Source organism: Macrobrachium rosenbergii, chromosome 59 (genome assembly GCF_040412425.1).
Source record: "Macrobrachium rosenbergii isolate ZJJX-2024 chromosome 59, ASM4041242v1, whole genome shotgun sequence".
Taxonomy (NCBI): Eukaryota; Metazoa; Arthropoda; class Malacostraca; order Decapoda; family Palaemonidae; genus Macrobrachium; species Macrobrachium rosenbergii.
The window spans coordinates 24,743,590-24,769,835 of NC_089799.1; the positions used below are offsets into that span (position 1 = coordinate 24,743,590).

Here is a 26,246-nt window from a genome sequence, read left to right on the forward strand (position 1 = left end):
GTCTTGTTCTACGCTGGTCAGTGCAAAGACAAGTGCCAGACGGGACTTCCTGTCGGGTGCTTTGGAGCGGTTCTCGGTAATTTTGACAAGTGTCTCGTGTTTCGAAGGCAAGGAGTGATAGTGATGGGATACCTGTAACAATATTAATGATAAATTTGATTCAGAAATAACGTAAACGCGTGAATGGCATGCACTTTGGTGTAGTGCGTGTCTGTCATCAAGTGTTAATAGACCAAGTACTGCAAACGCTACACACATTTATGTGCACTGGATCAATTAGCGATGCTGATTTTTCTGTATGTCGATATACATACATATAGGCCTATACATGGCTTTGCATATATATAGCATACAGTTATAAATACACATATATATGAATATGTATATGCGGAAAACACACTAGCCGTCCACTAGAAAAAGCTAAAATTCTATATATAATCGCATTGCTCAAGTACCTGTGAACTGTAAACATGGCGGTCGTAATAAGAGAGTAGAATTTTTGTGCCGACGTTGTGCTGGTTTAGTTCTAAATTTTAACAATTACTATATACCGTTTTTTCTTCTTATGATCAAGATTCAATCCCGGTATCAGCATATTTAACAGCCCAGTAAATGCTATAGGTTATATAAAAGTTTATTCATTGCAAGAGGAATACTATCAACGTATTCTCTTGGAAAAGGCTCAACTTTCTTTGACTTCAGATCCTAATTTCATTCCGCCAGTTGGTCCGCGATCGCTATAATATTGGATAAAATTTTACAGATGACCCACCGATCTCAATATCATAAAAAAACACAAAATTTGTGATTATAAATGATAGCCTACAGTCAATAATATACTCAGTTATAATATACCCAAGCTGTGAACTGAGGTCTCAACGTTATGTCAATTATTGTTTTTTATCGCTATTTTCGATAAACTGAGACTAAACTATACTTTTGCAGTATGCTGCCTTATTCGTGGAGGTGTCCTTGAATTAAGCAGTTAATTTTTATTATATACATAGAAATTCAGCAACATTGTAAAATTTCATTATTATCATTATCCCTGATTAAATAAGCAAGAAATGAGCGTTGCTGTTTTGCTCGTCTTATGACAAATTACGCTACGTACAACCGGGACCAGAACGGTCTTCGTTGAGAAGTTGCTCCGCTAACATTTCAAAAGCAATACATATATACAATTTATCTACCTTTTATAAAGAATGTTGTTAAAGTCAAACACAACACATTAATATTTTTGTAAAATAAAAATTTTACTTTTGTTATCGTATCGGAAAGGCCGAATGTGGGTTTCCATTTGTCTGGAGTGTTTATTTGCATCGAATAATCATTCATCCACAGTTAGTATAATCTCTGACTGAACAATAAGCATTTACAAAAGCTCATATCATTTTTAATCGATAACGAATTTAAACAATTATATTACTGAGCTATATCGATGTAACGAAATTTTTGCAGCAGTACATTTTATATACTTTGCACTGAATGGAAAATGGGAAATTATAAGTAATCGATGTCAAGTTCATTTCGAAAAGAAACTAGAACGAAGTGTTGCCATATACACGAGCGAAGTACCGCCGCTATTTATCCGACTCGAGTGTCCGCCATTTTGTTGCCCTACCAGCTACGTCGCGGGGATCGCTGAAACATCTCAGAATCATGCCACTTTGTTGACCTTTAACCCGTCTCAGAATCATGCCACTTTTATTAACCTTAAACTCATCTCAGAATCATACTCCTTTATTGACCTTAAACCCATCTCAGAATCATACTACCTTTACTGACCTTAAACCCATCTCATAATCATATTACCTTTATTGACCTTAAACCCGTTTCAGAATCATGCCACCTTTATTGACCTTCAACCCATCTAATAATCATGCCACCTTTATTGACCTTAAACTCATCACAGAATCATGCACCTTTATTGACCTTAAACCCATCTCAGAATCATACCAACTTTATTGGTTTTGAACCCATCTCAGAATCATGCAACCTTTATTGACCTTAAACCCATCTCAGAATCATGCCACCTTTACTGACCTTAAACCCATCTGAGAATCATGCTACCTTTATTGACCTTTAACCCATCTCAGATTCATGCCACCTTTATTGACCTTAAACCCACCTCAGAATCATAATTGACCATTAACCATCTCAGAATCATGCTACCTTTATTGACCTTTAACCTATCTCACAATAATGCCAAGTTAGCAACCTTAAACCCATCTCAAAATCTTGCCACCTTCATCGACCTTAAACCCATCTCAGAATCATACCAACTTTATTGGCTTTGAACCCATCTCAGAATCATACCACCATTATTGACCTTAAATCCATCTCAGAATCATGCCAACTTTATTGACTTTGAAACCATCTAAGAATCATGCCACTTTTTTTGACCTTAAACCCATCTCAGAATCGTGCCATCTCTATTGGCTTTAAACCCATCACAGAATTATGCTACCTTTATTGACCATAAACCCATCTCAGAATCATGCTACCGTTATTGACCTTAAACCCATCTCAGAATCACGCCACCTTTATTGACTTTGAGCCCATCTCAGAATCATGCTACCGTTATTGGTTTTATACCCTTCTCAGAATCATGCCGTCTTTATTGGCTTTAAACCCATCTCAGAATCATGCCAGTTTTATTGACCTTTAACCCATCTCAGAATCATGCCTCCTTTTTTTTTTACTTTGAACCCATCTCAGAATCATACTACCTTTATTGACCTTAAACCCATCTCAGAATTATGCCATTTTCATTGTCCTTAAATCCATATCAGAATCATGCCACCTTTATTGACTTGAAACCCTTCTCAGAACCATGCTACCTTTATTGGCCTTAAACCCATCTCAGAATCATGTCGTCTTTATTGACTTTAAACCCATCTCAGAATCATGCCAATTTTATTAACCTTTAACCCATCTCAGAACCATGCCTCCTTTTTTGAATTTGAACCCATCTCAGAATCATGCTACCTTCATTGACCTTAAACCCATCTCAGAATTATGCCATTTTTAGTGACCTTAAACCCATCTCAGAATCATGCTACCTCTATTGACCTTAAACCCATCTCAGAATCGTGCCACTTTTATTGACTTTATACCCATCTGAGAATCGCGCCATCTTTATTTATGAACCTTAAAACCGTCTCAGAATCATGCCATCTTTATTGATTTTAAACCCATATCAAAATCATGCCACCTTTATGGGCCTTTAACCCATCTCAGAATCATGCCACCTTTATTGACCTTAAACCCATCTCAGAAACATGCTACCTTTATTGACCTTAAACCCATTCAGAATCACGCTACTTTTATTGACTTTAAACACATCTCAGAACCATGCCAACTCTCTATTGAACTTAAACCCATCTCAGAATTATGCCATCTTTATTGACCATTAACCCATCTCAGAATCATGCCACCTTTATTGACCTTTAACCCATCTCAGGATCATGCCACCTTTGCTGACCTTAAACCCATCTGAGAATCATGCTACCTTTATTGACCTTTAACCCATCTCAGATTCATGCCACCTTTATTGACCTTAAACCCACCTCAGAATCATGCCACCTTTATTGACCATTAACCCATCTCAGAATCATGCTACCTTTATTGACCTTTAACCCATCTCACAATAATGCCACGTTAGCAACCTTAAACCCATCTCAAAATCTTGCCACCTTCATCGACCTTAAACCCATCTCAGAATCATACCAACTTTATTGGCTTTGAATCCATCTCAGAATCATACCACCATTATTGACCTTAAATCTATTTCAGAATCATGCCAACTTTATTGACTTTGAAACCATCTAAGAATCATGCCACCTTTATTGACCTTAAACCCATCTCAGAATCGTGCCATCTTTATTGGCTTTAAACCCATCACAGAATCATGCTACCTTTATTGACCTTAAACCCATCTCAGAATCATGCTACCGTTATTGACCTTAAACCCATCTCAGAATCATACCAACTTATTGACTTTGAACCCATCTTGGAATCATACTACCTTTATTGACCTTAAACCCATCTCAGAATCATACCAACTTTATTGGTTTTGAACCCATCTCAGAATCATGCAACCTTTATTGACCTTAAACCCATCTCAGAATCATGCCATCTTTATTGACCTTAAACCCATCTCAGAATCATGCCATCTTTATTTACTTTAAACCCATCTCAGAATCATACTACCTTTATTGACCTTAAACCCATCTCAGAATCATACTACCTTTATTGACCTTAAATCCATCTCAGAATCATGCCACCTTTATTGACTTTGAGCCCATCTCAGAATCATGCTACCTTTATTGGCCTTATTCCCGTCTCAGAATCATGCCGTCTTTATTGGCTTTAAACCCATCTCAGAATCATGCCAATTTTATTGACCTTTAACACATCTCAGAATCATGCCTCCTTTTCTTTTACTTTGAACCCATCTCAGAATCATACTACCTTTATTGACCTTAAACCCATCTCAGAATTATGCCATTTTCATTGTCCTTAAATCCATATCAGAATCATGCCACCTTTATTGACTTTAAACCCTTCTCAGAATCATGGTACCTTTATTGGCCTTAAACCCATCTCAGAATCATGCCGTCTTTATTGACTTTAAACCCATCTCAGAATCATGCCAAGTTTATTAACCTTTAACCCATCTCAGAACCATGCCTCCTTTTTTGAATTTGAACCCATCTCAGAATCATACTACCTTCATTGACCTTAAACCCATCTCAGAATTATGCCATTTTTAGTGACCTTAAACCCATCTCAGAATCATGCTAACTCTATTGACCTTAAACCCATCTCAGAATCATGCCACCTTTATTGACCCTTAACGCATCTCAGAATCATGCTACCTTTATTGACCTTTAACCCATGTCAGAACCATGCAGCCTTTCTTCTTCTTCTTCTTCTTCTTTTAACGTGCTTTTATTCCCATTTTTGTAATCGATGCCTTCTTTTGAAGGACTTTTTATTTGACTTTATAGACCTGTGGTCTCGATCGGCTGCCCTGCCTGACATCACGCCCCGATGCGTATGTTTCATTTCATACCCGACCCAACGCCCTTTCTTCCCAGCAGCGAAGTTATTGCGAGGGTATGGCGAGAGTTCGAGACGTGTGAGATGTTTGTTATGTTTTTATGTTGTAGTGGCTTTGTTTTGTGTTTTTTAAACATCCATTTGCTTTATAAGCAAACCTATCCATTGATTACATATATAATCCCGGGATGTCTATAGCAAAGTGTCTGCCTCTTGATCAGTCTCAGTTTGAACCCATGCCACAGACCTCTTATTGCTGCTGTAACCGACTGAGCCATCGAGGCTCTATCAGAACCATGCAGCCTTTATTAACCTTAAACCCATCTCAGAATCGTGCCACTTTTATTGACTTTATACCCATCTGAGAATCACGCCATCTTTATTTATGAACCTTAAAACCGTCTCAGAATCATGCCATCTTTATTGATTTTAAATCCATATCAAAATCATGCCACCTTTATGGGCCTTTAACCCATCTCAGAATCATGCCACCTTTATTGACCTTAAACCCATCTCAGAAACATGCTATCTTTATTGACCTTAAACCCATTCAGAATCACGCTACTTTTATTGACTTTAGACACATCTCAGAACCATGCCAACTCTATTGAACTTAAACCCATCTCAGAATTATGCCATCTTTATTGACCTTAAACCCATCTCAGAATCATGCCACCTTTATTGACCTTAAACCCATCTCAAAATCATGCTACCTTTATTGACCTTTAACCCATCTCAGAATCATGCTACCTTTATTAACCTTAAACCCATCTCAGAATCATGCTACCTTTATTGACCTTAGACCCGTCTCAGAATTATGCCATCTTTATTGACCTTAAACCCATCTCAGAATCATGCTACCTTTATTGACCTTAAATCCATCTTGGAATCATGCTACCTTTATTAACCTTAAACCCACCTCAGAATCATGCTACCTTAAACCCATCTCAGAATCATGCTACCTTTATTGACCTTAAACCCATCTCAGAATCATGCCACCTTTATTGACCTTAGACCCCTTTCAGAATCATGCCACCTTTATTGACCTTAAATCCCTCTCAAAATCATGCCATTTTTATTGTCCTTGAACCCATCTCAGAATCATGCCATCTTTTTTATCTTAAACCCATCTCAGAACCATGCTACCATTATTGACCTTAAACCCATCTTGGAATCACGCTACCTTTATTGACCATAAATCCATCTCAGAATCAAGCCACCTTTATTGACTCTGAACCCATCTCAGAATCATGCTACTTTTATTGACCTTAGACCCATCTCAGAATTATGCCATTTTTATTGACCTTAAACCCATCTCAGAACCATGCCATCTTTATTGACCTTAAACCCATCTCAGAATCATGCCATCTTTATTGACCTTAAACCCATCTCAGAATTATGCCATTTTTAGTGACCTTAAACCAGTCTCAGAATCATGCCTCCTTTGTTGACCTTAAACCCACCTCAGAATTATGCCATTTTTAGTGACCTTAAACCATCTCAGAACCATGCCATCTTTATTAACCTTAAACCCATCTCAGAATTATCCCATTTTTATTGACCTTAAACCCATGTCAATACCATGCCATCTTTATTGACCTTAAACCCATCTCAGAATTATGCCATTTTTAGTGACCTTAAACCAGTCTCAGAATCATGCAACCTTTATTGACCCTAAACCCATTTCAGAATAATGCCATTTTTAGTGACCTTAAACCCATCTCAGAATCCTACTACCTTTATTGACCTTAAACCCACCTCAGAATCGTGCCATTTTTAGTGACCTTACACCAATCTCAGAATCATGCAACCCTTACTGGCTTTAAACTCATCTGAGAATCATGCTACCTTTTTTGGTCTGATCAATAACATAACAAGAGTCAACACTAGCACCAATGAAGAAGTTTCTCTTTAGTCTCATCACGAAAACGAAGAAATTACGATTCGCCAACGAATTTTTTCGTGACTGGCGAAAACATTTTATGCAGCACCATCCGTCCTTTGTCATACTGACTTCAATATTAATGGGTGATTTTAGTAAGGGTAATCGTGTGCTTAAGACCTGCATACCTAAATTCGGATTTAAAGCATTAATAGTGCATTAATAATTTAATTCCTCGATTTACTCAGAGAAAACAAGGACGAAATAAATTCGCCAAAGACATTTAGTACCATCAGATATATTGCCTGACTGACGATAACTTTATCTTTAACATAAAGGAATGTATATTTTCATTATTCAATGTCGGCAGGACTCCGCTGAATATTTCTTTGCCGAGGAACACAAATCAAAATTTTGTTCCTATTTTTTAATATATATTCGCCATATCATTCCGATGTGTGTGTGTGAAACTATGATGGTGGGGGAGGAAAGGGGAAGGGGATATATAACCAGTCCGCATTTACTGCAGAGGCAATAATTTTTTGCGTAGAATCTTTTACTCAGACATGAAATTCGTAAGAGATTAATACGAAGTAATACTTTTGCATATGAAAACTTTAAAAAGGACTAGGCTGCTTCGGGCGAACATGAAATTCTTAGAGATAATCTTAGTAATGCTTACTACACAACATGAATTACGACGTAAAACTACTTTATGCGGTAGACATAAAACTACGGAAGGGAATAAGAAATGAAAAATATCTGCATAACTGTAAATGATGATCTTTCCTAAGACTTAATATGGGATAAAGGGGTTCCATGGTAATAATTTCAGCATTAGAGCAATTCAGCAAACTTTGATCAGTTATAAAGTGTCTTCGTACGATGCTGACAAGGTTGACTACTTGACTACATTTAAAGAGTTAAGCTAAATATAATTTTGTCCTTTTCTCTAATACTTTTTGAGTATTAAGAAAAAGACGGAATGAACACTCTTTCGAAGAATTCTGTTCATCTATATATACATAGAATTTTACTGAATAAGTTTACTGAATACCAAATCTTCAATTTCTTCTGATATGTGTGTAGCTAACAAATATGTATATATATGTATATATATACATATATATATATATATATATATATATATATATATATATATATATATATATATATATATATATATACATATATATATATATATATATATATATATATATATATATATATATATATATATATATACATATGTATATATATATATATATATATATATATATATATATATATATATATATATATATATATATATATATATATATATATATATAAAACCCCCTTTTCATGTACTTGAGCTATGCCTTTTTATTATTTGTAAAACTTGTTTCTGGAGAAATTTGTAAATGTCTGTATTTGTACACCCACACATTCATATATCCATATACATAAATATATATCCATGTACATAAATATATATATATATATATGTGTGTGTGTGTGGCTGTGTATGCTTTCTTGACCAGTTAGGCCACCAAGGTTTGATTCCCAAGTTTAATAGAGAGCTTCAGGCTCGTTCAGTGAACTCTCACTATGCTTCTGTTGACATTATAAATAAATTACGTATCTTGTAGCTATTCAACTCTGGAGGGTCACACAGTAAGGTCTAGAGTATTGCGATTCATGCACAAAAGCCTGTATATAAAGCACGTAGAGTATATATGAATTTAATCTCACGAGGGTAAAGTAATCGCAAATTCTAAATTTTCAATATTTTCCATAACAATGAAATTTAAAAAATGCGATAAAATACAGTGCTCAGTTACATTCATATTAAAAAATTCATTCACTCAAAAACTAATAAAATAACTCATCACAAGTACAAACAGGGGTAACTTGGGAATGATATGACAATAGGCGAATCAGGTTTCGATCTTTAGTTGAAAGGATTCTGATGATAAATAAAAAAAAAATCTGTTATTACAAAAAATCAGTAATGATTATAAAAAATGCAAATTACTATTATTTATTATATATTGAAATTTTCTTTTTCTGTCTGCATGTTTCTGTTCAGACGTTGTAACAGAAATTAACACTTTATTGCATTCTTCATTTCGCTTCAGTGACCTTAGATGTGACAGAAAGCTTGGAAAATGTTCATTAAACATTTATGTAAAAATATGAATTGTCTCTGAGTGATTTTTGCGACTTGCCCCGAGGTCAGCGATCACTGTGTGCTTTTAGAGAAAGATGGGTTTTCTTGTAGAGCCTCTTACAAGACAGGGAATAAAATATTGATAGCCTACTGCCTCTTTAACAGTTAAAATCATACAAATCAAGATAAAATCTTCATTTATACTTTGCAATGGACAGTCACTTTATTCAGCAGTGTCTGCGTCTGTGGACTGGGAAAAAAAATAATATCAATGGTGTTAACTGCAGGATAGCATTAGCGAGCATTTTATCGGGTAAGTTTTTATATTAGATGCCTGGAGACTTTTATTGTCATATTATATATATATATATGTATATATATATATATATATATATATATATATATATATATATATATATATATATATATATATATATATATATATATATATATAATATGACAGTAGAAGTCTCCAGACATGGATATATATATATATATATATATATATATATATATATATATATATATATATATATATATATATATATATATATATATATATATAGATAGATAGATAGATACATAGATAGATATATAATATTTTATAATTTTCCCACATCAACATAACAATTCAAGAAAGGGTTTACCCAGAGAGTACACATTTTCCTGTTAGACCCAGCACCTCCATTTCTACTTGGGAAATGAATCTCTCATCACATCTATTCTGTCACAAATGAGATTCAGCGGCAAATGCCTCCGTTCAGAAATAATTTCCATAAATCATGCAAAAACAGGTATACAGTGTAATGGTAAGTATGAAGTGCGCACTAGGCAGAAACCTTTATCATGTTCAGACGGACATTTCTGAAATGAACATAGTTTATTGGGAAGGGCAAAATACCATCTCTCACCGTAAACCAAGACAGTAGTAAGAGACGCGTTTATACAGAGTGGGAAGTATCTAGATTATTAAATGTTTTAGCCAAATCATGTAAAAGGGTTCTCTCTCTCTCTCTCTCTCTCTCTCTCTCTCTCTCTCTCTCTCTCTCTCTCTCTCTCTCTCTCTCTCTCTGTCTTACACACACACTCACACACACGCACCCACACATACACACTTAGAATTCGATATATTCCGTAAATGAGAATATTTGTCACCAAATCAGGTATTTTCATGACATTCCCTTCAATAATTCTCCATTCATTATGAATACACATTGTTTTTTTTTCCAGCCTTGTCTGAAGTATGAAAATGGCCGAGAGAGAGAGAGAGAGAGAGAGAGAGAGAGAGAGAGAGAGAGAGAGAGAGAGAGAGAGAGAGAGAGAGAGAGAGACGTTAATACATCTTAAAAATTCTCAAATATTCCACCATTATACTTCGATCTTAGAACTGAATTACAACTGTTGAAATTAAGAGAAAACCAGAAAAGTAAAGTTTAACCCAAACAATTTTTCTCTGAGTTTGGAACATATGACAAATAATCAGGCGGATATATCACTGCTAAACGAAATCTTTCAAAGTAAATGCCAGAAAAGTGATAGAAAGTAAATGAATTAGAAAAATGCAAAAAATGAACTGAGCATGAGATATTTGAATGTTATAAAATCCAGTAACAATAATTGATGTGCCGTACAGACCGTCATGTATATATATATATATATATATATATATATATATATATATATATATATATGTGTGTGTGTGTGTGTGTGTGTGTGTGTGTGTGTGTGTGTGTGTGTGAAATAGCCATTAATAAAGAAACAGAAGACAGTCCAAACAGCGTTTACGTGTCATAGTTGCCTTGAAAGGATAACTCCTAACTCTCTGTCCCTTTTTTGTACGTGTAATAGGAACTGTTTCAAATATTTTCTGTCGCTCCTATGATTCTGCTTTGTCAGGTTTATATATATATATATATATATATATATATATATATATATATATATATATATGTACTATATATATATATATATATATATATGTATATATATAAATATATATATATATATATATATATATATATATATATATATATATATATATATATATATATATATATGCCTATATATATATGTAGATGACTGTAGATGACTGCTCAGTTGGTATCACATCCTTGAACCTGAAGAATTTTTGCAGTGTAGATTTTGGCTTAAATACCACTCGAATGTTCATTCGAGTGGTGGTATTTAAACAAAAATTTTTCAGGTTCAGGGATGTGATACCGAATGGGCTGCAGCCATCCATTGTTTAGAAGTACCAAGTGTCATTGTGTACATCGGAAAATCAAAACAGCAGTTCAGCGTTCGCATCTTCGAACATATTGGAAGATCTGTTAGGGCGAATAGGCCATTAAGCAAACCATCACTTAGCGCCATTCGTCAACACTCTGAAGAATATGACCATCCTATAAATTTAGATTCTTTTTCAGTCCTTACTTGCAGGACCAACGAAATGGAGCTCAGAGTGGTTGAGTCTCTGTATACCCTGAGACAAACCATCTCTTTGTAATAACGAAAGGTCTGTTGAATTGCTGTGTTTTTAGGCTTTTAATTTCTACTCTTTTTTACAACAAACATTTTCTATTTGTATCTCTATATTTTAAGATTTTGCTGCGTGTTTAGGTTATTATATCTTGTAGTATGTATTTTTTTTACTTTATATATATATATATATATATATATATATATATATATATATATATATATATATATATATATATATATATATATATAATCTGTCTGATTATCTGACACAACTTATCCTCTATTAAATGAAAAACTGTTTGCTAAAAAGAGTTTTCCATGTCTTCTTATTTAAAAACTGCAAATCAGTTGAGCCTTTCAAACTTACCAATTATCAGTGAAAGTGGAGAATCATTTGAAAATTATTTAAGCTGTTTGATGGGAAACGCTTCGATTATAACTCCCAGACGAAAGCGCTTTATCAAACTTCTAAGATTGGGTAGCGCCAGCTTCTAAAGTACTGTATATATTCCTCTGATCTTTCGATAGCGCAGGGCCGATAAAAAGTAGCGGTATTCGGAAACGTAATCGTTCATGAAAATAAATTCATCAAAAACTATAAATCTTTCAACAATTCGCCGGAAAGTATTCTCAGATACTGTATAACTAACCAGCACAGTTAACTATATGACATTAGAAACCAAATGTATTTTTTTCATACAGAGAAATATTTCACGAAATGAAAACTGAGCAGCTCTGAAATTGCCTATCAAGTTACACGAGAGAATGTTCTGAAATTCGAGCAAATAACTTGCAAAGTTCTTTAATCGCTTCTTTTATCTTCTGTAACTTCCTGGAATGACAGGACGCAAAACAAGAATTTAATTTCCTTACGGCAAATCTCAGACAATAGGAAAGAGCAATCGAGCGATTCATCAAAATATTTATCCACATCACTTTGAATAGAACTTCGAATTAGATTCTCAAATTTTACCAGAACCATGACTTATATCTTCTAAAGTTTTCCTAATTCTTGGATGATATTCATATCATGAAACCCATTGGTAATAAGGATTTTTTTTTTTTTTTTTTTTGCCGGAATGGAGAGAAAATGGTAGGGAAAATGGAATGGAAGATGGAGAACGCTGAAGGTGTAAAGGAGAATGGTGATGGATGGGCAGGTATAGAAACAGATAAGTAATAAAAAAGAAATAAAAAAAAATGGCAGTAACCTTAGTACTATCTGTATGTCTCGAATGTTGTCTAATATTTTCCTGACTTTATAACTACCGAATCCTACGAGCCAGCTCCTCGTCCTTCGTAAAGGGAAAATATAATTCAATAATCCTTTTCAAAAGGATATTAAAAGCGATATTAGCTCATTTCCAAAACTGAAGAATCGCGTTGACATCAGATATACCAAATGCATTCACATTATAGAGAACTTTCATTCGCTCATTAAAGAATATTTCTATATATTCATCTTTGCATTATTTTCTTCCGTATGGCGTTCCTCTTGTTGTGATTACTATAGTGTTGTTCATAATAAACACATGTTCTTATGGAACAGTCCAAAAAACAATGAACTTTCACAGCAATATTCCTAACAATAGTAACATACCAGTCCGTAATTAGAGATGCAACTAAAATAAACAAATTATAATATAAATTAAATAGATAATCCTCCTCAAAATGAAGATTCTTTCTGCCACTATGGATAGGAAGGTTATTCATTAGTTCCCAATCATTTTTACATTCCATTCATTTCTCATACATTCCAGTAAATTGCCTTGATATGTACACGAAGGCTACCGATGCAAAACCAGTGAGAGAGAGAGAGAGAGAGAGAGAGAGAGAGAGAGAGAGAGAGAGAGAGAGAGAGAGAGAGAGAGTGCCACTAGCAGTAATCCAGTAACACTGGTACACATATTTATCATTGTAAAGATATAAATATATATACCTTTCATAAGGCAGCATGTCTTATTCTATGTCAAGTTTACAGCCACTTGCTTGAAATATTTTGTGACCATATCGATGGGAATCAAGATTGCATGCATTATCATATAATCTGATTTTCCTTTTAAACAGAGGACAAAGCATTTATTGTGAATACTGACTTTGGCAGGCCGAGTTCGTGAAGTGACAGTGAAAGATAATGTGTAACCGGCAAAACACTGTGATTAACATCGATTTGTTACTTAGTTCAAATCACAACCTAATCCTGTGAACAAACGTATTCGAAAAGTATATGTAATTGAAAAAATACCCATAATCAAATAAACATGAATTTGTTATTGTGTTCAAATTAAAACTTAGTCCTGGGAACAACATTATTCGAGAAGTTATAAATCATCGAAGAAATACCCAGATACATTTATTTAACATGAAATTGTTATTTTGTTCAAATTAAAATTCAGTCCTGGGAACAACATTATTCGAAAAATTATAAATCATTGAAAAAAAATACCCATATACATTTAACATGAATTTGTTATTTTGTTCAAATCACAACCTAATCCTGTGAACAACCCTATCCGAAAATTATAAATATAAAAAATTACCCATATCCAGTGAACATGAACCTGTTATTTTGTTCAAATCAATCTAGTCCTGTGAACAAATAAGTTCGAAAATTATAAATAATTAAAAAAAAACACACATCAAATTACTCTTGTTCATTGAAAAAAGGTCACTGAAGGAATTGGTGTGTTCACCACAAGAATCTGAACAGGTCCCAGAAGTGAACAGCCCTGTTGAACGACGCAACGACGGTGGGCGGTATGGCTACGGGGTGTCTGGGGCGGCCACTCCCTACATACCACCCATCTGGTGAACACCCCCCCACCAACCTCTGGGATATCACATCCACAGGTATGTAATTAATATTTTGTTTTCTTCCGTGTTATTTTAATCATATAACATAATTTACTTCACATTCTCAGGTATGTTATTATTATTTTTATTCGTCCGCAGTATTGTCATCCTTTAAGCTAATTGTTCAACCGACATTCGTGTTGATTTGACTTTAGTGATTAGGACACAAAAAATGGCAAAAAATAAGAAATAAAACTATGAAAATTCGAAAATGGACATCTTAAAATATGAGATAAACTGTAAGTGAATAAAAATAAGATCAACTGGAAGTGAATAAAAGAAGATAAACTATAAGTGAATAAAGAATCAGAAAAAAATCACGTATATTAACAAATAAATAAAATTGAATGAATGTAATCCTTTAACTTACTTGTTCATCCGGTTACAACATTTCTCTGACCCGGGGGGCACAAAAATGGACAAATATGTGCATGGAATTCAGAGATGGGCATCTTTAAGTATATTAGTGTGGATAATAAGAAATAAATAACATAGGATATAAAAACCAGTGCATAAATGAATTAAAAAATATGGAAAGTATTTAACATATAAATTAACAAATAAATTGAATTAGATTAATGTAACCCTTTAACAAATTTTGTTCATCCGATCACAATGTTTCTTTGACTTTGGACATTGTGACTCAAAATCGTAAAAAAGCAAGTAAAAATGTGCCGAAGTTTCTTCGGCGCAATCGAGTTTTCTGTACACCCGCTACAGCGTATAATCAAGGCCACCGAAAACAGATCTATCTTTCGGTGGTCTCGGTATAAAGCTGTATGAGCCGCGGCCCATGAAACTCTAACTACGGCCCGATGGTGGCTATACTATATCTTTGCCAGAAGCACGATAATGGCTAAATTTAACCTTAAATAAACTAAAAACTACTGAGGCTAGAGGGCTGTAATTTGGTGTGTTTGATGATTGGAGAGTGGATGATCAACATACCAATTTGCAGCCCTCTAGCTTCAGTAATTTTTAAGATCTGAGGGCGGACAGAACAAAGTGCAGACGGACACACAAAGCCGGCACAATAGTTTTCTTTTACAGAAAACTAAAAATCCATACATAAATGAATTTAAAAACATGGAAAATAAATCTCATAAATTAACAAATAATTCACATAAAAAAATCACGAAAATTCTTCCTTTTTTTCATTCAATTATTAGTTTCTCATCAATGTCACCTCAAGGCCTTGAGGCATCATCCGGTTCCCAAAGTTTTCGGAGACGCGGTAAAACCGGAAGTGACGTGTTTACGTCACCTAGCGTCGTCTGCCTTTCCGCTGATCTGATGAAAATATCAGAGATTGATCTAAAACGGTTCCTAGAATCTGTAAATAATATAAAGCGCCCCCCTCCCCCACCAGATGACTGTAATTTAAGATTGCTGTCCTTGGGAGCAGTGGTATTTAATAGCGTAAATAGTCTTGGATTGGCGTACTTCGGTAATTGCCGTAAAAACTAGTCATTATAGTTATTATTTCCAAAATCATCATATAAAAAAATTCATGTGTTCTGGAAATCACTCTTAACCTTTGACATATTTCAGAAGGTAAAAATTATTACCTTTGTACTATTATATTTGCTAATTATTCCTGTTCAATAGAATAGGAACTTCATCCTTGACCCTATGATTCTCTGACTTGTGAAAATACCTAAATTCACCGTTCTTGCATTTCACAACAATATTCTGGGCTCAGAGGCATGTCATTAAACATCGCAAGAGCTTGCTTATCTTAATGTTGCTGAGTCTGTGGTTTGCGTAGAGCTAAACAGTATTTCTCTTTTGTATAATTCCTTTTGCTCGAATCAAAACGTCAGCAATTTTGTTTTACTTTCTCATAGGTGATAAAGGAATAGATCTAAATGCACCACTCTCCTCAGTAAAATGCTATGAAATTCGACAGAATTCCTTTGCTCTGTGTTCTCAGTACGTAATATTTCTGATGCTACTCTCGAGAAATTCTTAATTAAGTTTAGTGTAATAATATTAAAGAATAATCCAAACAGTCCTTTCATCACTCAGTTAAACTTACGCATCTAACATAAACATGGTCTGTTTGTTTTCGTAGTACAAGAACTTAAAGTCTTCCCACCTTAAGATGTCTGTTGTAATATTAAACGATTTCTTTGTAGGTTCGTGTCTTCTCTGTTAAGCTAATAGAGGATGACCTACTGAAACACTAGGAATATTTCAGCATTCGCCAAAGTAGGATAAAATAGTGTTTCCATTCTACCAGAATTAGCGCCAAAGACAAACTGTACAGCTGAACTAGAGAACGAATTAACATATTTTCGTAGCCTAGACTAGAACCGACCAAAACAAGATACAGTTTATATCACCCTCCTTTAATCTGTAATGCGTGCCATGTATATGCTTATTACTAACAGCCAATCTAACAGTTTCACTCATTCCTAATGTTTATATTAATCTATGATCTTTTAAACGATATATACACCACAAAAATTATCCCTTACTCTCTTAGTTTGAGTCTTCTGGGTTATCTAAAAACCATTGGCTATCACACTGATACATAATTAGTTAAAAGTTAAATAGTTGATAATTGTAAATCTTTGCTTTACTCGTGGATTCATTCCCAATTCTTTGTTGTGTCTGTGTTCCAGATTAAGTTCTGATTATAAGCTTTTCCTAAAAGTTCTGTTGTTTTACACTTATTCCTTATAGCGGATTCTGTTTCAGCCAGACAATCACTTGCGACGATATCAGCACCGTTAATAACAATTCTAACGGAAATAATTTAAAATATAATAAAAATGTTTTCAGGAAATTCTCCAAAGGAGCAGAAGACATTTCAGTAAAAGAGCAAAGGTTATGGAAGACGTAAGTGGATTCCTTTGAAAATACAAAAAAGAATAAAAATGGATTTGGGATGTATGAAAGCACGCCAATAAATTTTAGAAATACTAGCGAAATTACAGGATATATTCGGAATACCTTTTGCTTGAAGTTGTACAAAACATTATTCTAAGATTTTACGAATCTTCGTTTGTTTTTAGTGAACATCTGCGATGGACTAAGGAATTCCCATTAAATTTTGCCGGTGAGACAGATCTACTAGATCTTAGTCGCGAATGGAAATGAAACACAGTAAAGTTAGGTTAAGTGATTAGAGAAGAACCAGTGCGGTTTCATAAGTAGAAGAGTTGGCACTTGACAAGACTGTTAGTTATTGGGCATGACTGAAAAATGAAGAAAGGAAGAAAGTAGGATGAAAAAGGGAATAGAAATTAAGATTATCTAGTGAGAAAAAATATTTATATATTCAAACCTCATATTTTTATATTAACAATCCATATTTTGTACTATGAAATCGTGCACTACCACTGCGTCCCCTAGATAAAAACTGAATGACATTTATTTAAAAAATGGTTTGAAAGCATCGCGGTTACAATTCATTATTCATTTTTTTCCAGAGTTTGGATACGAAGTGACCTACGGGGGAGGTGGGGGTGTCTACGGAGGAGGGGGAGGGGGCCCCGGGCTGATGTGGGACGCAGGAGGACCCGGGGCCCCTCTAGCACACTATCCACCTCACGATGCAGCCTTTGCAGCTGCTGCAGCTGCTGCATTGCCCCTGCATGACCTGTGGCAGTCCCACCACCCCTTCAGGGGTCAGTGCGTTATGTCTCACAGGTAAAGAGGATGGTCGTTAGTTCGGCAGCTCTCTTTTTATTTGATGGATTCGAGTGACAACGTACATATTTTATCTTTAATTCTGTGGTTTTTCCTTATTTAACTGATAAATGTGATAACGTACTTACATGACCTTTAATTCTGTAATTTTTTCCTTATTTACCTGATTCGAGTGATAACGTACTTATATGATCTTTAGTTCTGTAGCTGTCTTTTTATTTAATAGATTCAAGTGATAACGTATTTAAACGATCAATAGTTCTGTAGTGTTTTCCTTATTTAACTGATTCAAGCGACAACGCACTTATATGATAGTTAATTCCCTAGTTTTCTCCTTATTTAAATGATTCAAGTGATAACGTACTTATGTGATCGTCAGTTCCTTAGTTTTCTCCTTATTTATTGATTCGGGTGTAACGTACTTATATGATCGTTAGTTCCGTAGTTTTCTCCTTATTTAACTGATTCAAGTGATAATTTACTTATATTATCGTTAATTCTGTGGTTTTCTCCTTATTTAACTGATTCAAGTGATAACGTAAGAACTTACATTATCGTTAATTCTGTGGTTTTCTCCTTATTTAACTGATTCAAGTAACAATTTACTTATGTGATCATTAGCTCTGTAGTTTTCTTCTTATTTAACTGATTCGGGTATAAACTTACTTACTTTGGCGTTAGTTCCGTAGTTTTGTTCTTATTTAACTGATTCAAGTAATAATATAATTATATAACCATTAGTTCTGTAGTTTTCTCCTTTTGTAACTGATTCAGGTATAACGTACTTATAAGATCATTAGTTCTGTAGTTTTCTCCTTATTTAACTGATTCAAGTGATAATATACTTATTTGATCGTTAGTTCCGTAGTTTTGTTCCTTTTTAACAGATTCGAGTGGTAATGTACTTACATGATGATTGATTCAGTAGTTTTCCGTATTTAATTGAATCAAGTGATAACGTACGTATATGATCGTTAGTTCTGTAGTTTTATCCTTATTTAACTGATTCTTTGTTTATGTTTGTGCTTAATCTGTGCTATTCTATGAGATATTTGGCCCTGTGTAATCTGACTGATCTGATCAAGGTCAATCATCCTGTTGAACTCCATACATCATGACCAATATTCCTGAAAATAGACCGAACTTTATTTTTCCTCATTCAATTTAGTTTCACAAATTAGCAGAAACCTTAACTACCCACTATCATCTTTCATGGACTTGACCTTTGAAATCTAAAACTAAGTATTTCTTTATAGAATTCTATGCCACGACCGGTTTATATTGATCGATGAGAGAATACCCGGTCCTGAGGCGTCCTTGGTGTTTGCAAGGCCTGCATTCTCACCGTACGTTTTCAGTTCTTAATTAAACTTTTGATAATTTCGTCATCATGAATTCCAATTGTCCATTGTTTTCATTGTTAAATTCTTCCAGTAGCTACTAATCGGTGTTCGATTTCTCGAGAACTCATTGACTGGTTTGTGAAATTTGTGCTGTCAAGCCAAGCATTGCGGCATTTTCTGCATTCAGAGTTTATGACAGTGAAAAGAGGCAGCTCTTCTACTATGTACTCCCGAGGCCGTGAAACTGTTTTTCGTAAACAACTTTTAAACTGATGTATGGACCTCCATGCTACTAAAGCACTGAGTGTTTCTAACATTGGCCTAATTTAGGGTAGTACACTGAGTTGCAGATGCGCTTAATTAAGCCGTTTACTCTTAGAAAAAAGACCAATTTCTTGCCTTTCTTCAGACCGTTTCGAACAAGTGGTACTTTATGACGTATCTGTGACGCAGAGGCATCCGCCTTACCTAATAATTAAAAAAAAATTATATATAATACAATATATTAATTTGCTTTAAAAAAATTTCGTATGGCCTAGGAGAGGTAAAATGACGTTTAACCATAAGTCAAACAACCATCTAATAAGGTATAGTGGAGGCCTCGTACGCTATACCGACGTCACTGATACACGTCACCACTTTTGCGGGTGGTTAGGTAGCTAAGCGCAGCTTTAACCTCATTTCCTTAAGTAAAAAAGTCAATGAAACACATATGGCAATGAACAGTGCTTCCGAAAATTAGGACGAAATTTGAAACACTCAGTGCTTTAGTGTCATGGAAATCCATCAGACTGTTTAAAAGTTGTTTACAAAAATCACTATTTCATGGCCTCGGAAATGCATAGTAGTTGAACATTAAGCTAAACAGATCCAGAAAATAAAGGAATGAATGCCAGAACTAAAAATGGCTCTAGGAGAAAGCCCCACAATTGCACAATCGAATAACAATTAGAGATGTTGGACAGTAAGATTGAAGACAGGAAGCGGGAACGGAGGTAAAGTAAAAGGCTAAAATGTGGGTGCAGTTAGGGGTCGTAGGGACGCTGCAAACACCCTTTAATAATGTCTACAGTGCACCACATAAGGTGCACTGTCGGTGCTGTTCCCCTACTGTTTTATTTTTGGTTTTATGTTTAAAAGCTGTTTTTTCAATAATCAGTAAGAATAAAAGCCAAGGGTCATAATGACCATACCATAAAAAATGCACTCAACATAACGTTTTTAATTAATGGCCCGCTTTGGGTACTGTAACATTATGTTTGGTCTTTCCCCAAACCGAAAAGGTCTACTGAGCCTTTTTCTTTCAGTTCTGACTCTAATAAATCGGTCTTTCCCATATTTCTTCCTGGTACCAGTGAAATTTCCGAGAGAGAAGTATCCATCATCTTTCCATTCACTTCTAACGTATTGAATGACAGGATATCAGTCTCCACTGAAGCATAAACGAATGAGGCAGTTAGAGTTCTGACCACGACAAAGCACAAATGATAAAGGGCAAATAATCACAAAATTGGATAACCAAACACAAAAATAACCCGGGTTTGAAAATTATATCTCTGGATGAGTTGTCTTGGAAGTGAAATATTGTAATGAATGGTGAAAGTTATAAATAAACCAATAAATTAGTAGAAATTTTGTCCTCGGCCTCAAAAGATATATCAAACTTCAAACAACCACCTCGGAATGGATAACAGTACAAAAAAAAAAAAAACAACAGAGACTAGTTTCCTTGTGTAAAGTATGTACTATTTGGAGAGAGGTAGCCTATAAAGCATAACACAAAAGAACTCAAATAATATTCTATAAGATTTTCTCTCCGATATAAATCCACGAAAGGTACAGCATATGCTCGAAGCATTTGCTATCGAAAATAATTTTCGACGATAGAAACGGTATCAGGATAATTACCCCCGTGGATAATTACCCCCGGTGGACAATTACCCCCGAAACAACTAGCCCCTAGGACAATTATCCCCAAGGACAAGTACGCCCGGTATTATGTTCTGTTTGGAGAGAAGGATAACTTTTAAATTTAACAAGCAAAAAATAATTTTTTTTCGTAAAAAGTCGCTAATTGCCATATTACCTATAACAACTTAACAACTGTTACGCTAGTAATTGCTTTTGAATACATTTAATTTTAACGACTTTAACAGCTTAACAACAGTTACGCTTGTAATTGCTTTTGAAGACATTTCTTGAAAATATTTTAATTTTTTGTCTCTTTTGATATTCATTTGTATTTTATATTTGTTAATTCTCTAGCATTAGAGAAAAGACTGTAATCTTTTTAAGCGTTATGGAATTTGTAAAAAGTGATAGAGGAAAAGACAGACTAGTTTATGGTGGATATATTCAAGTTAAAAAAGAAGACTTAGCAAATGGTGCTGTGTCATTTGAGTGTGAAGAACGCAGAAACAAAGACCCCAGCGAAGCTGAAGCAAGAGTGCATATCCAACGAAATGAAATTGTTGGTAGACTTCATGACAACACCCACGCGCCAGATGAAACCAAAATAAAAGTCGCTAAAGCTATCCACAAGACAAAAATGCAAGCTTTCAATACACAAGAAACTATGCAGCAAATAATTTCTGAGGCCTTTTCTCTCATTGATGAAGGCACGGGAGCAAATTTAGCTCCAATTCACCACTTAAACCATGACATCAGACGTCAACGACAATGTTCGTCGCACTTGCGGCCTTTCCCTCTAATCACAAAAGAATTGGTTTTAACGGACGAGCATGCTAGAACACGAGATGGCCAAGATTTTTTGCTGTACGAACTCTGGACCTGTTGGAAAAAGAATTCTGATTGCTGGACCGCATGAAAACCTGGATTATTTATGCAGAGGACGGCACTGGTCTCTAGATAGGACACTCAAGACGATTCCCTGGATAATTTCACAATTATACACAATTCGTGGACTGCTAAATGACCGTTCAGTACCATTAACTTTCGCTGTTTTAGCTGATAAAAGCCAAACAACTTATACAAATTTTCTAGAGCAGCTAAAGTTACTGAAACAAGATTTAGTGCCTTTTCTGCAAATTACAAATAATAACGGGGCTATTTGTCCTGTGGGTAATTGTCCTAGGGGATAGTTGTCCTCGCTGGTAATTGTCCAAGGGAGGTAATTGTCGACGAAGGTTAATTGTCCTAGACTCGATTGAAACTATTATTTCCCAAATTGCGATTGTTTCTGGCACATTTTTAATAAAAGTGACACATTTATTCTTTTGTCATTTTTCCGTAACGCACAGACACACACACACACACACACTTTTCTGTCTACATACACACACACACACACACACATACATACATACATACATATATATATATATATATATATATATATATATATAGAGAGAGAGAGAGAGAGAGAGAGAGAGAGAGAGAGAGAGAGAGAGAGAGAGATCCTATTCAGTGATCAGCATTGGAATTTTTCTCAGCTTCCTTTATCCTACGCACATACAGACTACAGACACAGAATACACACATACACACACACACATATATATTATATATATACTTATATAAGTATATATATATATATATATATATATATATATATATATATATATATATATATATATATATATATATATATATATATATATATATATATGCAATAAAGAGAGAGGGAGTATAAAAATGATTTCCTTCCATTCCTTGATAAGCATAAGATTTTGTCCCCAAATTCCGTTTATCTAAAGCTTACCAAGCACCTAGTTTGCGACAATTGTTTCATTGCCTTTATTCTCCTTTTTCTTGTTTCCCTTGAAATGTGGGATAAAATGTACAGCATAATTACACGCACAACATGTGCTTGCATATAACATAGTTGAGCGGATTTATTACTATATTTCACAATATCAAAAATGTTTCCTCACCTCTATGGTCGAGATCTAAAAATGGATTGCCAAGGTTTTGTGAATAATCACCATCTCTATTATTGTCAATTTTTGTCAGACAAATGATATCAGATTATTTGCTCTGTTGTCTTATATTTGTTATTCCGCTAGCTTCCAGCAATTTCATCTAGCTTAAATAACTTATCAAAATTACAGCCAATTACAGTAATGCTTCAGTTTCTTGAATGAGAAGGCGAGGTTTGTGACGCGCCCCTCGTTAGCGATTGATATCAGTACCTTAGTGATAGTCCTTGCAATTACAGGAACGTTTTTATGCTACTTATTAAACATACGCCTGGGAAAATAAGTCTTGAATCTATTTTATTTATCATACACTTCGCACGGCAAGATTTTAAATGCCAAATAATGATTACAAAAAACGGAGAACTTGTCCAATCGAATGTGCATGAAAAAAAAAAGAAACACTGTGACCATGGAAGCTTTAAGTGCTTCTACATTTTGAGTCGTGAGTGACAGATTTTAGCAGACAGACATGCATACTGCCAACTTCTTTGAATCTCTCTCTCTCTCTCTCTCTCTCTCTCTCTCTCTCTCTCTCTCTCTCTCTCTCTCTCTCTTGGTATTTGAGCTGAAGTGAATTGAGATAAAATAAGTCTGATCAAGTGATTTCGTCAACAGCTTTAAATGTTGAGGCCCCGGAAAGAAAATGACAAAGGAATTGAAATTAATGGTTACTGCTAACTTCTTTGAAGTCTCTCTCTCTCTCTCTCTCTCTCTCTCTCTCTCTCTCTCTCTCTCTCTCTTGGCATTTGAACTGAAGGATATCTCCGTATCATATAAAAAATACCAGAAGTCAATTTTTGTGTCTTTTCTGAAGTGTGCGCATTATTCTTTTTCCGAATTTCATTCAAGTAATATTTAAAAGTGTTTATGTAAAATTATTCAAGATCATATCCAGAGCCTTCTCTCAAACGTGCGAATTATTCTTTATACTACTTGCACCCAGTTAATATATCGGATATACCGATAGTTATTATCATATTTTCGAGTTAAAAATATTTGTAAAAATAATTTAAGAGCAGAGATTTTGATGGGCTGGGTAGCCATGTCATATCCAAACAGAATTTATTATCATAAGTTAAAAAAAAACTTTATGATAGATTTGATTATGTCTATTAAACATGGCGTCACAACATCCATGTTATTAATGCCGTAATCAATTTAAATAGAAAACTAAAAATAAATAAATAAGTTTAGAAAGAATTTCATATGAAAATATCTAAAAATATATATGGATGTAACCATATTTGTTCGAATATATTATCAATACTTACGTATACTTTATATGTATAATCTAAAATTTTGTTGAGGAGACCCGCGTACCACATAAAGAACCACTGATATAGACGTATGTGTGTGTGCCTGTGCATAAGCCTGATGTTTTCCGTGCAAAGGAGTGAAGTAACACTTTAACAAAAGAAAGACGCAATCCAAAAAAATAACTTCACCGCCTTGCCTTTGCAGATACGGAGCAGGGGCGGTAAGCAGCAGCGGTAAGAAGGTTCGGAGACGCGTTCCCACCATCGCTCAGCGGAGAGCGGCTAACGTTAGGGAACGTCGCAGGATGTTCAACTTGAACGAAGCCTTTGATAAGCTTAGGAGAAAGGTATAGGTGCAGTTGGGTTGCGTTTTTAATTCAGTGCTACAGCTCTAAGAAGTAGATCTAAGGGGCGGTAACTGCAAGAGCGGAGTTAGAGATAATAACGTATTGCCATTGAAATAATTTAGTGTAATATTTGGATTTCAAGTAAGTGAACTTGTGAATATATATATATATATATATATATATATATATATATATATATATATATATATATATATATATATAGATAGATAGATAGATAGATTTGTTTGTATGTTTATGTATGTATGTATGTATGTATGTATGTATGTATATATATATATATATATATATATATATATATATATATATATATATATATATATATATATATATATATCCATATACAGTATATATATCCTATACTTTTCCTTCATGAGTTGATGATAATTTAATTTTGATACCAGCTCTGTGAACGCAAGTACATATCCTCCTTTTAAAATTCGATGAAATTACAGCAGTCTCAAGTCAAAAGAATTCTTATGTTCTAAAAATAGCATATGAATAACTATTACATATGAGGTCATTTTTCAAGCCCATAAATGTGAGAGTAGAATCAAAATTAGGTATCAATAACCCGACGTTCACTCTCCCAGGTCCCGACCTTCGCCTACGAGAAGCGCCTTTCCCGCATCGAGACTCTCCGCCTGGCCATCACCTACATCTCCTTCATGACGGAGCTCCTGGCGTCGGAGCACGACGCCGCGGCTTCCGCAGCGGCTGCGGGAGTGACTCCTACTTCCCAGACGCCGAGGGGTCCGAGTCACAGGAACCCGTCTTCGGCGGGAGCCGGCGGCGGGCCGCCGCACCACGACTACGCCGATATTTCCATCGGGAAGAGATGTCCGCCGTACACGACCCAGATACCTTCCGCTTAAAGGACGCTGGAGATGTCTAGTTTGGTTTTGTCTATGATTGACTGTATCTCTTTGTTTACATTCTGAATGCGCGTTATGTTTTTATCTGCAATGTACAAAATGCGCCAGCGTTTGATGGTTTACTCTCCTCGTGCAACATAGTAGGGGTTAATATCAAATCTGTTCACCGTAAGTGTTATAAAAGACAATATGAACTATTTGCAATTTCGTATTCTCCCGTTTCAAAAAAGTCCTACTGTGTTTCAGGGAAGGATTCCGTGTATTATATTTTATTGCTTCAGTGAGCAAATCATTCTGAGAAAAATAGAATATTGTTCGCCATCTAATTTAATTTCTTATTTATTCTCGGTCTTACATATATATATATATATATATAT

The 26,246-nt window shown here is 34.7% G+C and overlaps 1 protein-coding gene across 3 annotated transcripts; it reads left to right on the forward strand.

Moving 5' to 3' along the window:
* LOC136837399 (protein Fer3-like) lies at nucleotides 1-26,239 on the forward strand. 3 transcript variants are annotated; one of them, XM_067102170.1, is made up of 6 exons: nucleotides 1-76; nucleotides 13,650-14,432; nucleotides 17,873-18,092; nucleotides 19,349-19,438; nucleotides 24,835-24,976; nucleotides 25,588-26,239. In XM_067102170.1, exons 2-6 carry the CDS (start codon nucleotides 14,342-14,344, stop codon nucleotides 25,867-25,869), a joined length of 825 nt encoding a protein of 274 aa, XP_066958271.1. In that variant the 5' UTR covers nucleotides 1-76; nucleotides 13,650-14,341; the 3' UTR covers nucleotides 25,870-26,239. The 3 variants fall into 3 exon arrangements, with proteins under 3 accessions (XP_066958271.1, XP_066958274.1, XP_066958273.1); XM_067102172.1 differs by having other exon boundaries at nucleotides 12-76; nucleotides 14,250-14,432; XM_067102173.1 differs by lacking the exon at nucleotides 19,349-19,438.
* Nucleotides 26,240-26,246: the final 7 nt, after the last annotated feature.

What these genes read in the sequence shown, in the direction of transcription:
- LOC136837399 (XM_067102170.1), top strand. Translation starts at nt 14,342, where the DNA reads ATGGCTACGGGGTGTCTGGGGCGGCCACTCCCTACATACCACCCATCT. An exon ending in CTGGGATATCACATCCACAG is followed by an intron (nt 14,433 to 17,872) that starts GTATGTAATTAA and finishes ATTTTTTTCCAG; the next exon opens with AGTTTGGATACGAAGTGACC. An exon ending in GCAAGGCCTGCATTCTCACC is followed by an intron (nt 19,439 to 24,834) that starts GTACGTTTTCAG and finishes TTGCCTTTGCAG; the next exon opens with ATACGGAGCAGGGGCGGTAA.